This window comes from Zosterops lateralis (genome assembly GCF_965231275.1).
Source record: "Zosterops lateralis genome assembly, chromosome: 16".
NCBI classification, from domain to species: Eukaryota; Metazoa; Chordata; class Aves; order Passeriformes; family Zosteropidae; genus Zosterops; species Zosterops lateralis.
In genome coordinates, this window is record NC_139776.1 from 12,662,634 (window position 1) to 12,677,187 (window position 14,554).

Below are 14,554 nucleotides of genomic sequence, written 5' to 3' on the forward strand. Positions count from 1 at the left end.
CGCCACAGCTGCTCTGGAAAGTCTGTGCCAGTGTTTTACCACCACCATCGTAAAAAACTTCTACCTTATATCTAACCTAAATCAACCCTCTTTTAGTTTAAAACCATTCTCCCTTGTCCTATCACCACAAGCCCTGATTAAAAGTCTGTCCGCATCCTTCTTATGGGTCATTTTAATGATGTAAAGAAATTGGAAGGAGGTATCTGGTCCACGATATCCTTGGAGAAGAATGTCCCAGGAAAAATGCTGTGTCTCTGCTCCTTGAAAGGGTTCTGTGATGGGGCTGTATGAGCATGAGGCTTCTGGAGGAGTTCTCTGAGCCAGGCTCAGGTCCCTGTTTTTTTCTACAAATTTTCAGAAGCATTTACAGCATGTGGCCCATATCCATAATTGCACTCCTGGACTTGTTCTGCTCTGATGCATAAATAACATGCACTGTAAAGAAAAAGTGTGTGATTACATATTTAATGGATAAACGGAGCCGTTGTGCTCCATTGGCCACATAATAAAAGTTTCAAAAAAATTGTCTTAATACAGCATTTCCTCAGGAGACTACTGTGGCTGAAACGTGAGCAAGATATTTTAAATTTTAGAATTTTTTAAGCCACATCTCATAGCCTTCCCCATTTCTCCAACACCCGTCTTCTAAACTTTCCCTTCATTTAAATTTAAAATAAGGACAATAAATTATTCTTTTCCTTGGCAGCTGGCAGATCTTCTCCAACATGAAAGGTCTGGATTAAACTGACAAAACCCAAGACAAATGTACATTTTTTGGCTGGAGTTTGGGAATGGCTGGCTGCTCAGCAGATGGGTGCTGTGTCCCCACCTTGCATGGTCCCTGTCACTGCCTGTCTCACCCAGGCCATCCCCATGACTGCTGCAAATTCAGTTTAAATGCAAAAATTGCCTCCCTAGTGTCTCCTGTGCTGCCCAAGCCTGGTGTCCATCCCCATGGCTGCATCACCCTCAGTGAATTTGTGACCAGCACAGACCAGAGTTCTGCAGTAAGACACATAGCGAGGTTTCAAGGGCACATCATAAGGCTTTAAGGGCACCCAAAACATGCCCTAGTTAATCTCTGTGCCACTAACCAAAGCATAGCTAAGCTCTGTGCCCCTTTGCCCCAAAGCAAAGCCAGCCCTGCTGCCCCTTTGACACCACCAAAGCCAAGGGCAGCAATTCAGTGTGGCCCCTGAGTCAGCCTCAGTCAGACTCCTGCTGTTGAAATGCAGGAATATGTTTAATTCCTGTGAGTTAAATCTCTTGACTTCACAATTAATACAGGAAAAGGGCAGATCCAGGGACAGCTGTTCCCCCTGACACTGCATCCCTAGTGCTGGAGAGTTCAAAAGAGAGCAGAACATTCTGTCAGGTGTGGTGTAAAGCTCTTGATTCCTGACCTGCAAATCTGGGTCCATGTTTGGATTTATGTCCTCTGACACCTTTGGAGCCCTCACAGGTCTTCCCTGGGTTTCCTTCTGTGTGTGTGCTGCTGATGGAGCTGGCAAAGCTCCCCTGGTAAGCAGAGATTGCACCTCAGTGAGCTGATCAGGAGCTCAGGTCTTTAAACTCATGTTAGCATTAATCAGATTAATGTAAAGGGAAAAAGTCTGGCAAATGTTTCAGATGGGGTTTGCCTCCCTCCCACTCTATGGCTGGACAAGGCTGTGCAGGAGCCAAGCTCTACTAGATCAGCAAGGATGGATCCTGAAAAGTGGAATTTCAGGGGAAATTATTCAAACTGGAAATGGGGTCTTGATGCAGGAAACAGCAGGGTTTGTCCTCATCTCATCTCATCTCATCTCATCTCATCTCATCTCATCTCATCTCATCTCATCTCATCTCATCTCATCTCATCTTCTCTTATTTTCTTCTTGGTGTAGAGGGGCTGGACCTGCTGGAATGAGTCCAGAGGAGGCCATGAAGATGCTCCAAAATCTGGAGCCCCTCTGCTCTGGAGCCAGGCTGGGAGAGCCGGGAGTGTTCATCTGGAGAGGAGAAGGCTCTGGGGAGAGCTCAGAGCCCATTCCAGTGCCTAAAGGGGCTCCAGGAGAGCTGGAGAGGGACTGGGGACAAGGGACGGAGGGACAGGACAAGGGGGAATGGTTTTAAGTTATAGGAGGGTACATTTAGATGGATATTAGGAAGAAATTCTTCCTTGTGAGGGTGAGGAGGCCCTGGCACAGGGTGCCCAGAGAAGCTGTGGCTGCCCCTGGATCCCTGCAAGTGTCCAAGGCTAGGTTAGATGAGGCTTGGAGGAGTTTCTCTTCTGGTGATTTCACCATAAATTGCTTGTTTATGGACATTTTTTTCAGCCCCCTGAGAGGTGCCAGCCACCAGCAGTCCCTGAGGCAGTCAGGGGCACCTTCTGGGCACACAGCCCCACAGACAAAGCTGATTCAGCACCTCTCTGTTGGGCTCATGGGCACAGCAACAGGTGCACAGTGCTCAGCTCTTGCCTTGTCAGGAAGTGAGCTCAAGGAAGACCTTCCCAGCCGTGTAGAACAATTTAAACTAAGCCACTTGGCAGTATGGCACATAAATGAATAAATTTATTAATAAATGAATAAATAAATAAATAAATAAATGAGTGAACTTTGCAGTGACAAGTGATCTCCTCCTCACTCAGATCCAGGAGATGGTGCACTCAGACGCCGCATCCTACGAGTCCAACCGCCAAGTGCCGCTGCTCAACCGGCCCGGCATGCTGGGGGGTCCCATGGGCGCCCTCAGCCAGTCCCAGCTCATTTCCCAGATGGGCATCAGGAGTGGGGTCACCCACGGCTCCCCCTCGCCCCCGGGAAGCAAATCTGCCACCCCATCTCCCTCCAGCTCCACTCAGGAAGAGGAGACGGAGTCGCATTACAAGGTATGTGCGTCCAGTCCAGGTTTGACGTGGAACGGTGGAGGGATAAATTGGGCTAAATAAAACCACAGACTCCTGGTCTTATTTTTACATTTATAGTGGGGGATTTTCCCAAGGATGAGGGCACTGTTCCCAGCCTAGGGTGAGGTCCAGCACGGCAGGCTGGCACTCACACAGCCAGAGTTGTTCTTCAGCCTCCACATTTCACCAGGTCCATCAGGCTACAGGATTTCCTGAGATGATGATTCTGATGAGCAAAGCAGCTTCAGAGATAAGGGTCTGCAAATGCCTAGAGCTAAATTAGATTTCTGTTGGTGGGTAGAGGAGACTGAAACAGGGAAGGAAAATAACTCATGGTGGGTTTTAACTGAGCTCATTGGACATGGCTTGCTAAGGAAAATCAACAGGAATTAAAGGGCTCTTCTGCCTTTTAGTTCCCCAAGGTGGTGTTTTAAGTAGTCAGCAGTGTGCCAAATGGTCTCTACAGCCAACACAACTGTTGCTGAGTGTGGCACCAACAAACCCAAGGAATTCCTGGGGGTGTGAGCACATACTGGTTGTTGTCCATCTCTCTCCAAATGCACCAGCAAAGCCAAACCACACGTGCCATGTTCCAGGAATCTGTGGCTGTTATGTACTGAGGGCAAAGTGCAGCAATCACAGGGCCTCTGTGCCTGCAGGTGAATTGCTGGACTCCCTGGGGACTTTGATTAAAGCCTTCCATGGAAAACCTTCTCCTGGAAGGTGCTGACCCAAGGCACTGGTATTATAACCTTGTCGCACCCAAATGGACTCTTGTAAAACCAGAGCAGCAAACAGTGCACAGGCTGGAAAACTAGGTAAATGCTAGGTCTGAGCAAAAACCTTTCCCTCTTCATGGAAATCCAGGAAAATGGATTCCCATCAATCCTATAGGTTTTCATCCACTGGCTGATTTCACTTCAGATTGGGACATTTCAAAGCAGAGTGTGGGTGGAAACACAGCTTCAGTGGATAAAACTGTAAAAAGAAGGGATACACGAGGTTTCAAAAAATGGAATTTCTCAAGCTCTGTGATTCCATGTCCAGGGGACACTGTGGGAGGGGTTGTGCTGCTGGATCTCACAGTCTGCCATCTCCCAAAGCCTGTGTCACAAAGCTCCGGGCAATGACCTGGGAGCTGAAATCTTTGATGGCAGGAGAAAATGAGTTTCAGTTTGGTGACACAGCAGGTTCTAGCTCTCTGCCCCCACCAGCATCACCCAGCTTTCCTGTCAGCCACACAGGTGTCCCCAAGGAGGACACAGCTTTGGGTTTGGATCTTCCATTTGCTTGAGCCAGTGGTGCCTATGGGGTAGGAAGAGTTTGAAGAAGTCCAGGTGATGACATCTTGCAGAGATTAGAATTTTTCCTAATCCTTAATGCAATCCCTCTCATTCTTCTGCCCTGTAAACCCCCAAACAGGTGGGAGTGATGTGTTTGATGGAGGAGGGGATGCTGAGTGTGAGGAGAGCAGCAGACCCACATTGTCCCCTGCAGGTTTCTGTTTGCTTTCTCTGTCTGCACAGCTGCTGCTTTCACCCATCAGTCACTTTTTCATGTGACCATTAAGGGCTTTTCTGCAACAAGTCATCAAAATGACATCTAATGAGCAGAAATTAATCTTGTGAGCAAGAAGGTCACAGGTTAAAAAAATGAGTCTGATGCCAGCAGGTCCTTCAGGTCCTCTGAGAGAGGGAGATTATGGATTTCAGAGGTCTCTGAGCCTCACAGGTGTATTTACCTGCTTCATAGTTTGGGGGATGGGTGCACATGAATGGGAAGGACAGATGAGTATAGCCCAAATTGCAGCTGGATTATTGGTCACTCTCCATAGTTAGTAAATCACAGTGTCCATGAGGTTTCAGCTCCTCCTGGGTACAACAACTAAGAAGGCACCAAGTTTCTCGGATCACATCATTGCCACAGTCCACATCTGCCACCCAACAGACCTTCTGCTGCCTCTGCAGGGCAGCTCCACTGCCAGTGGCCACCGTGGGCAGGTGGCCATGCTCTTCCTCCCCCTCCCCAAGCCTCTCTGGTCCCTTTGACCACAGGGATGACCCCTGGGGGTGCAGATGCTCTGGGGCAGAGAGGCACTGGCTCACTGGGGTTGACTTTAGCCTTGAATGTGGTTCAGGTTGGTCAGGACTCTTCTGAGGTCCAAGCCTGGGCTGTCGTCTCATCCCACATACGTCACACCTGGAGAACCCCATGAATACCAAATCCTGATGTGCTCTGCTCCCTGCTGCTGTTTTCCTTAAATCCCACATGCTCTTTGGTGCTGCCCAGGCTATAAATCCAGCTGGGGATGTGCTACTGCTGTTCCAGCTCCTTGGCTTGGTCAGTGGCTGTGTGGGAGCAGGTTGCCCACGGCACTCCACTGAATCAAATGGGATCACAGTTAGTTAAAATACCATCTCACTTACTAATGGGCTGAAGGCCTGTCATGCATTTTTTTTCCCTCCTAATAAGCTGGCCTTTCACCTCCAGGCCTCCCATTCAAGCCCAATTGGGCAATTTTAAGTTAAATGCAATTTTTGCGGTCTCTCTGCTCATTCACTAATGGTCACTGTCTGTTTGACAAATGTCACTGCGCTGATACTGGAATTAATGACCAGTCAAGAGCTGCAGAGCGGAGAACAGGAACGCTGCTGCCCTTCTTCTCCCCGTGCCTGGCCTGTGCCAGCTGAAGGGAAGCCTCTTAAATCCTGGCACTGCCAAGAACATGCTCAAACTGACAAATCCATCAGGAGAGGAGGCTGTTTGTCCCCAGCTCAGCTGGAGGCACAGTTGTCACAAGATGTTGGTGTTTAGAGCTGTGTCTTTCCAAGTAATTCAACAACCAGCTGATGGTAGTGCCTTGAGCTCGGGGCCTGCAGGTGGAGGGGTGGTGTCCTGTTTGCCCTCAAGGATGCAGAGATCCAGCCAATGCTTTCATTCTCTGCCATCTGCTGTATTTAGGTTTTCCCTCACTATAAAATAAGGGTAATGGTGCTTCCCTGTAGTGTGAGCTTTCACTGGCCACAGTTCATGCATTGATAGCCTTGATTGGTATCCAAGTGTTCTCCAGGGGTCTTTTCCTTTGCACATCCTCCCATGGAGACTTCTGCAGTCCCTTGTGTTCATAGAATCATAGAATATCATGAGTTGGGCCCACAGGATCACCCAGCCCAGCCCCTGTCCCTGCACAGACACCCCAACAACCCCACCCTGGGCATCCCTGGCAGAGCTGTCCAAAGGCTCCTGGAGCTCTGGCAGCCTCGGGGCCGTGCCCATTCCCTGGGGAGCCTGGGCAGTGCCAGCACCTCTGGGGGAAGAACCTTTTCCTAACACACTGCACAGGGCATCCCACAGGAGACTGATACAGGATCTTCTTTCCATACTGCCTTCAGTGGAAGCATCCCTGATTCCAGCCTTGCTGGTTCACTTCCCTGGGGCTCCTGGGGGACACAGAGACCCCCAGGGCTGCTGCCCCCTCTCCACACTGGGACATCTCCACTTCCCATTCCCTGTCTCATCTCCTTGGCTCAGTAGGGTAGCAGGGGTGTATCACACCACTCCCAGCTGACTGCTAAGCTTCATCTCTTGGTTTTGCAGGCTACTGGAGAGAAAAGACCCTCAACAGACCTGGGCAAAAAGCCTAAAAGCCAAAAGAAGAAGAAAAAGAAGGACCCCAATGAGCCCCAGAAGCCGGTGTCAGCCTATGCCCTGTTTTTCAGAGACACACAAGCAGCCATCAAAGGGCAGAACCCCAACGCCACCTTCGGGGACGTCTCCAAAATCGTGGCCTCAATGTGGGACAGTTTGGGAGAAGAACAAAAGCAGGTGAGTTACTGGGTTGTTTATGGTTGTCTTTCAGGTTGAAATGTGTATTTCCATGGTGCAGGGCATCTCCCCAGGCATGCTCAGGGCATGGCCAGGGGCCTCCACAGGCTGAAGTGCAGGACCAGAGGCTGTTTTTAGGAGCAGTGCTGAAGTGCCCACTGTGCAAAATTGTTGTTGTTGTGTGGGCAAGAGCAAAAATTTTATGACAACTAATTATTCTTGATAAGCTCATACTCTGCACTGCCATCAGTGGCCTTTCCCTGACGTGGGGTTTTACAGCTCGAGATGGGAGATGGGTTTGTATTTGCTTATTTACTTACAAGGAGTGACAGCCAACCGGCTAAACACTATTAACTCCCTGCACTGCTGGCTTCCAATCTAGTGTTCAGGCTTTAAAAGCTTCAGAAGGAGATGTCTGAAGTGGCCTCACAGAGGAAACCTCACTGCCCCAAAGCTGTCAGCCACTTTCCGTCTGCTTCACACGGAGAATTCCAGGTCCTGCTGCCGCTCTTTGGTTGCTGCTAAGTCAGTTACAAAAGCCTGTAATTGCTTGTTGCCTATTGAGAGAACCCCAGGGAACACTTCCCGGAGCAAGGATGGCTTTTTATCAGGCAGAGTGAGATCTGGCACGGTGTGTGATGTGTCCTGAGCCCAAACAGGCTTTAGCTGGGAGCACATCTCCTGGAGCCTGGCCACAGCTCCAGCTGGGACTCCATGACCAGCACTGGAAGCAGCTTCACCTGGACAGAGAGCAGCAGGGAGGGAAAAAGTCATTTAACTGGAAGTTATGCTGGGAAATAACCTTAATTTCCACCCCACACTGAGTCAGGAGTAAGAGCAGAGGATCTTCAGGGATGAAAGGCCTTTCGCTGCTCCCTTTTGTCCTCTTTGGGTGGATCACTGTAGGACCATGCAGGCAGAAATTCCTCATCTGAGGAAGGTCAGGAGGCTGACCGCAGCCCTGGGAAGATGCAAGAGAGGGGCTGGGTTTGTGCTGTTGGTTCAGCAGTGTGGAAAAGCTTTATGTCACCACTTTCTCCTGCATCTTGCATCCCTCCAGCACCTCAGTGCCCCTCCTTTACTCCACCTGGTTACAATAATTGCCACAGTTTGGGCACTGAGCGTGGTTCACAGTGGAAGCGACCCTGACTCAGCGCGGTGCAAACGCTCAGCTCTTAATTAACAGCAGGGATTAAACCAGCCCGTTTATCTTCCCTGCTAACTCTCCCTCCTCCTTCTCTTTCATGAGCTCGCAGCAGCCTCGCCGTCTCTTTACACACGCTTCCTAAGTGGCTCCATTTCTCCCTCTGTAATTGATTTAATTAAGTCATTTGTTCCTTGTCTGAATGCTTAAATATTAACTTCCTGGCTTTGTCTCCAGCTGGATACTTCTTTCTCACAACAGTTCCCTCCCTGCCCGGGACTCTGGCTGGAGGAACACAATTTCTCTTTGGCTCTGGGACCCTGTGGCTGGTTTGTGTGATGTGGCACGTTCACTCTGGAAGTGTCTGGCTGGAGGAGAGTTTATTTAGCCCCTGTTTGCTTTCCTCTGCCAACATCTCTGGTGAAGCTTTTTTTAGATTCACGAGGCAATGCAATGGAAAGGGGAAAAGGAAAAGAAAATTTTAAAACGCCTTTAATATGTGAAAACAAGTGCCTGGGCTGTCCTGTAGGTGTTTCCTGCCCAGGTTGCAGGATGTGGTGCACACATTCCCTGTGAAGGCAAGCAGGTATTCCAAGTGCTCTCCTGGCATGGAGAGGGGATGGTGTCTGAGCAGCACAGCCAGGCATTGCTGCCCAAAATCCTGCTGCAACCTGGGAGTCCAGTCTGCCATGTGGCTGCACCAGGCCCTGGGTCAGCCCATCAGCTGGCAGGACTGTGCTCTGGGAAGGGGTGGAAAAGCTGGAGAAGGGAAGTGTTTCATCAGGGACACCGCTCTGAGCTTTGTGAACAGCACTGGCTCCACGTCCTCACTGCAGAAAGCAGTACAGAGGAAACCTGGGGAAAAGCCAACACAGAGGTGGCACAGCAGACAGGCAAGAGCCAAATCTGAGTATTTTGACTCAATTATGACCAAGTTTTAGTTAGACAACACTTCTTCTCTTCCTGGATTGAGAAAGGGTGGATTTGGGGCTGTAGGATCTGCCGTGGAGCTGATCCCACACTTGGATCCCCAGAGGTGCAGCCCTCAGCCCCACCACATTACGAAGCAGTTCTTTACATCCCTAGAATTTCTGCTTCTGAGAAGGTGTACAAACCTTATCCTGTGCCTTCCAGTGGGCCCAGCATGGGCCCAGTGCTTGGCGTGCTTTGGTTCCCACCCTGTGGGAAAGCAGCAGGCAGGGAGCAACCAGGGAGGGGATTCCAGGGAAGCTGGTCCACATTCCCAGGGCATTTCCCAATCCCCCCACATGTGAGCAGCCCCTGACACGTCCCTGCTGTGCCTGTCCCATGTCCATCCACCCCCTCAGCCCCCTCCTGCACACAGAGGGTGCACAGAGGAGAGGTGGCCTCCCTGCCAGTGCCAAAGGGCTGAGAGAAGGCCAGTGCTGGTGGCTTGTAGCCATTCCAGGCAGTGCCTCAGGCTGGGAAGGGTGATCCTGTGCCCCTTGCAGAGCCCCAGCCCCTCTGCACAGACACCTCCTGGAGCATTTCTGCTGGCAGCTGTGACGTGCCAGCCCTTTGCCAGGTAGCCCTGCCCAGCAGGCAGAGGGTTAATCCTCTGCCATTTGTGCTGCTAATGATTATATGCACTGTAATATCAAAGCTGGAGCTATTTATTTGCCATTGAGCAGGTGCTGCTGCTCCCACAAAGCAAATTTGCTTTCTCCTCCTGATGAAACAAGGAAAATAAAGGTTGCTCACGTCCCATTTCAGATATGTTGTTTTTTTTTTTTTTCCCTGTGCACCAGCTGAAAGACAAACACAGAGAGGGAACCAGAATGCATATTATGCAAGAAAACATATAATCTAGCAGCATCTTTGATTTGGCTGCTGCTGTCACAGACATGCATTTCACAGAGAGGCTTTTTTCTCCCCCCTTTCTTTTGTTCTTACTGGTTTATCATTTGTGGCTTTGTCATTTTGTTCCTTCTTCTTCTCTTCCCAGCCTCTTCACAATGAATCTTCATTTTCCCTCTGACACACTTGTATCTAAATTTCCTTATTTCCTGCCTTTTTTTATTTATATCTGTTGCCTGGTGATTTGATCATGCTGTGGAATACAGGATTAGCAATCTCCGTGTCCTTGGGTGCTGCTCAAGGACACCTGTTCAGCAAAGCACCATTTTCTTCCCCATTTTAACCCCTTCCAGTGTGGCTGTAGAATAGGAATAAATAACAATACCTTAAATATCCCCAGCGCTGCGTTAGCAGGACGTTGTAATCTTCATTCTTCAACAGCTGGCGTGGCCCTTCCTAAGGAGCTTACACGGGAATCTGAAGAATGTGACTCGGGGAAAGAAAAAAAAAATATTAATACATCCTCTTTGAACTTTGCAAATAGTTTAGCAGCTGTTCCTGTAGAGATAGCTTCGACTTTGCTGCAGAGTGAAATGCTAATTCAGCCATTAGCATCCAATGGGGTACCTGTCACAGGAATCCGCCCGCGGCTCCAGGTCCCAGCTCCAGAATCCCGTGCCTCGGTGGGAGTTTATTCCATTAGCAGATCTCAAGCAGTGCTCCCCAGCGAGGTTTAAAAGGGCTGCCTGATTTGACAGAAATTAGAGGAATTTAAGTGCTAGATTGGAGCAAGCTCTGCTAATTCCCCGGGAGGATTTTGCCCTGGCACGGACAGCCCGGTCCCAGTCTGTGCCACCCACAGCCCTGTTTCCTCAGGGCCACCGTGGGCCAGATCTGCTCCAGAGCAGGTGACACCAGCCCTGGTGACTGTCCTCCCTCAGGGGATTTCCTGGGGGTGATAAGCCTGGAGATTCTCCAGAGAAGTCACTGGTGGGATTCACTCTCCTCTGGCAATTTCTGTTCCTCCCTCTCCGAGCACCTCCCTGTTCCCTGCAGTGTTTGGGTGAAGAGGAGGTTGGATTGGAGCCAAGCAATGATGGAGACCACAGAGGTCAATGCCAAGGTGGCAGTTGCAGGAGTCTCTGGAACCAGCTTCTTTTTGTCAGCAAATCCAGCCACAAAGCCAAAGCCCTGGGCAGGTGTTTCCATAGACCCCAGGAACTGAGAGCAGAGGAATCAAGGAGCTCCTGAGCAATCTGCTGGGTGATCCCCAGGCTAGCCCAGAGCCTCCCATCTGAAATGAGCAGAGATTGGGCAAACCCTGCATTTTCAGTGGAGTTTTTGAGTCTAGAGACACAAAGATACCAGAGTCCTTGCTCTTGCTTCACCAGGACCAGTTCAGTAATGCTGGGTGACTCCATGGCCAAATACAAATGGGATTTTCCCACACAAATGCACAGCCTGGAGAACCACACAGCTCCAGGGATAAAGTCACACTCCAGAGGTAAATTACCCAGCAGAAAAATTGCCTGCTCAGCAGAAAGTAATAGATCACCCATTTAATCAGATCCATCTCCTCATTGAACCTGATCCATCAGCTGCTGACAGGACGCTGCAGGTGTCTGCAGTGGGACAGAGGCACCATGGGCCAGCTGGAAAGTTGTTTTATGGAAGAGCCAACAGAGGGGAGAGATCCCACAGGAGGAGCCATGCTACAAACTGCCCATTTCCAGCTTTGTACCAAGCTGTCAGTGCTGGAGCCACAACAGGATGCACTTTCCTCCTGCAGCCACAAAGCCCTAGCAGCAAGGGGCTGGGAGGGTCCATGCAGTTTGCCCTGACATGGAAGGAGGTTTCAGAATCATCTGGGCATTGAGGAAAGCCAAGCACAGAGAGGGATCAAAGCACGAATCCCAAACAAGGCTTCAAGGAAGATCTGGTGGAGGGCAGGGTAATGATGGGGAGACTATGAAGGGTCAAATCTGCTATTGACAGCAGCTCCACAAGTGTTCCTTTTCTTCTTGGAGAGCAAGATGAGAGGTTTGGAAGGTCACTGGTGTGTGGGTTTCATTGGAGGTTAGGGTTTGGTTTTGTCACCCTCCTGTTCCCTTTGGAATCTTCAGCAGATTGTCCTGGGAATTCGCTTGTGCTCTCACATGGAGTGAGGGGTGACTTCTACTCTGTGAAGTCGAGGCAGTGGAGAGCAGGAATCTCTCTGGATGCTTTAAGCAATGGCAATTCCTGCTTCATTACAGGCTCTTCCATTCATTCTCCAAAGGAATTGATTCACAGCACTGTGTCTCCACCAGGAAAAAGCAGGAACTCTCCTGAAACCATGCAAAGAGTTCCCACAGCCAGGGACTTCCCTGTAGGTACCCTCAGGGATGTTGACTTCAAGACTTGCAATCCAGACCACAGGTTTTATTCTGGAAGTGCAGCTTGGGTTAGTTGGTTTTAATGGTGGGAGAGGCAAAATAAGTCTCGCCCAAGAATGGGATAGAGGAGCATGCAGGGAAGAAAGGAGGAGCTGGAAAGGAATAAGCATAAGGTGTCCATGTTTCCTATTTGCCTTTCCAGAGGCTCTGGTAAAGATGTGTGGAGAGAAGGGTGAATGTGGCAGGGAGGACATGCTTTAAGTCATCTAGTGAATAAGCTGTAAGTTATGGTGATCTCAAGACATATCTTGTAGGAAAGTGTATAATGGTTACAAGAAAAACCCTGCAGATTTACAAGAAGAATAAAACCCAAATTTACACATTTGCGAGAAGAAAGAAAACCAGTCATGGAATCATAAAAAGAAGGGCAAGGAGGGACTTAAGAGGTCAACCAGACCATACTGATGCCTGAAGTCAGGATCATCTCTGCTTAAGCCATTCCTGATGGATGTGTTCCTAATCTGTTCTTAAACCCTCAGTGGTGGAGATTACACATCTCTCCAGGCAATATCTTCCCGTGCTTAATTATCCTTACTGCTCTCAAGGCTTCCCAGTGCTTACCCAACATTTCCCTTGGTGCAATTTAAGCCTATTTTGCCTCTTTTCCTACACGCAGAGGATCACTCCATGCCTCCTTTGCTACATCGTGGTGGCTCCTCTTGGTCTTCCCTCACAGCTTTTCTCCTGGACACCTTTCCTGAACTTCCCATCCCTCCTCTCCTGATGTTCTACCTCTTTTTTGCAGCAAAATGCCCCAAACTCCACCTGGGATTGCAGCAGAGACATTCCCATTTGGGCTCAGTGCACCCCTTGATTTTTTAGGGGAGAGTTTGAGCTCTTCCCCTTATTCTCCAGGCTTGGGAAGCAGCATTCCTGCTGGAGCAGGAGGGCTGGGATGCCGAGGTTAGGGATAACAGCTCCAGCTGTCACTCAGTGCCGGCACCACACGGAGCCGCTCGTGGGCGTCAGCGGGGTTTGCAATAATTGTCTTCTCTAATTAACTTGTTATCAAACAAGAACATTTCATTACGGTACAATTACTGGCTGCTTCGCTGAGACACAGAGGTGTCAGGATTACGATCCCAACATATGCTTCTTACAGCTCTGATTTTTTTGTTTTCATAATCACTAACCATTTTTACTTCCTCCCCCCCCTCCTCAACCCACCCACTCACTTAATGACTAATGAATCCTCCTGCTAATGAATAAAGGAAATAAATCAGTGGGCATGGCAGGTTAGGAAGAAAAACATGCAAAATGTTTTGAGGATCCTTAAATCTGATAAATTACTTCAAAATTAAAATCCCTGGGAGAAAATGGGATTTAATTAGAAAGTAATGTGGTTTTGTCAATGTTTAAATTAAAATTTTAAAGGTTATAAATGTTGCACTAGAGCTGCCTTTACACAGAGGATTTGTCAGGAGCTTTGTTCAGAGCCCACGTCAGCGTGGTGATTCCCTGGGGACAGGCAGCTCAGTGTCCTTGATGGAGCCCTGTGTGGGTGCAGGGCAGGACTGCAAAATTCCCAACAGAAGACCCTTAGGATGGTTCTTTACAATGAGGGTGGTGGCACAGGGTGCCCAGAGAAGCTGTGGCTGCCCCTGGATCCCTGGCAGTGTCCAAGGGCAGGTTGGATGGAGCATGGAGCAACCTGAGACAGTGGAAGGTGTCCCTGCCCGTGGCAGGGGTGGATCAAAATGATCCCTTCAACCCAAACCATTCTGGAATTCTATGATTAAAACCCAGATAATCCAATGGGAATCTTCCACAACTTCCAGTTCACCAGAGAAACACCAAAGAGGACAATCCCTGAGCTCATCCCATCACCCTTCCTGGCAGCCCTGCTGGTGGTCAGGCTTGAGCCAGGGCAGGCCCAGGGGGCACAGGGGTTCCTGCCTGGAGCAATCTCCCCTCCCTGCAGCAGAATGAGCCACTGGCTGCCCCTTCCCTGCCCTGCTGCACCAGAGCCCACCCTGCTGCACATCCCAACACGAGGGAGACCCACGTGCTCTAAAAGAGACAAGAACAGATGAAGAGTGGCATAAAAAAATGGTTGAGCAGGAAAAGCAAGTGATGGGGATGAAGATGGGCACAGACTTTATTGGTTATTTATTTATTTGCATTTAGGTAGTCTCATTTACCTGTCTACTCGCTGTCCAGAAATTGCAGGTTTTTCTCCAGGCAAGTCTTGCTAATAATTAGATTTGTCTCTGCGTAGCTCTGAATACTTTGTTTTCCCACCATCCCAGGACCAGAAAAAAAAATCACTCTTGTATTTTGTTGTTATAGAGGAAAAATAATTAAATATGTTTTCCATAGACCAGCATCCAGCTGTGGCCACTCTTAAACACTGGCCCAAGATACAAGAATCCCTATTTCATTGCTGTGGGGGCATCAGGCACCACATTTAAGAGCATCCACCAGCTCTGCTGCTGAACACAA

At 49.4% G+C, this 14,554-nt stretch overlaps 1 protein-coding gene across 2 annotated transcripts in view; it reads left to right on the forward strand.

The window, feature by feature from the left end:
* TOX2 (TOX high mobility group box family member 2) overlaps positions 1–14,554 on the forward strand; it is a gene marked incomplete at its 5' end in the record, with an annotated part of 149,884 nt that overhangs the window by 121,644 nt on the left and 13,686 nt on the right. For both annotated transcript variants that reach the window (XM_083873445.1, XM_083873446.1), the window contains 2 exons: positions 2,633–2,872; positions 6,488–6,715. In XM_083873445.1, the coding sequence (XP_083729571.1) occupies positions 2,633–2,872; positions 6,488–6,715 (468 nt within the window). The remainder of the gene's footprint in view (positions 1–2,632; positions 2,873–6,487; positions 6,716–14,554) is intronic.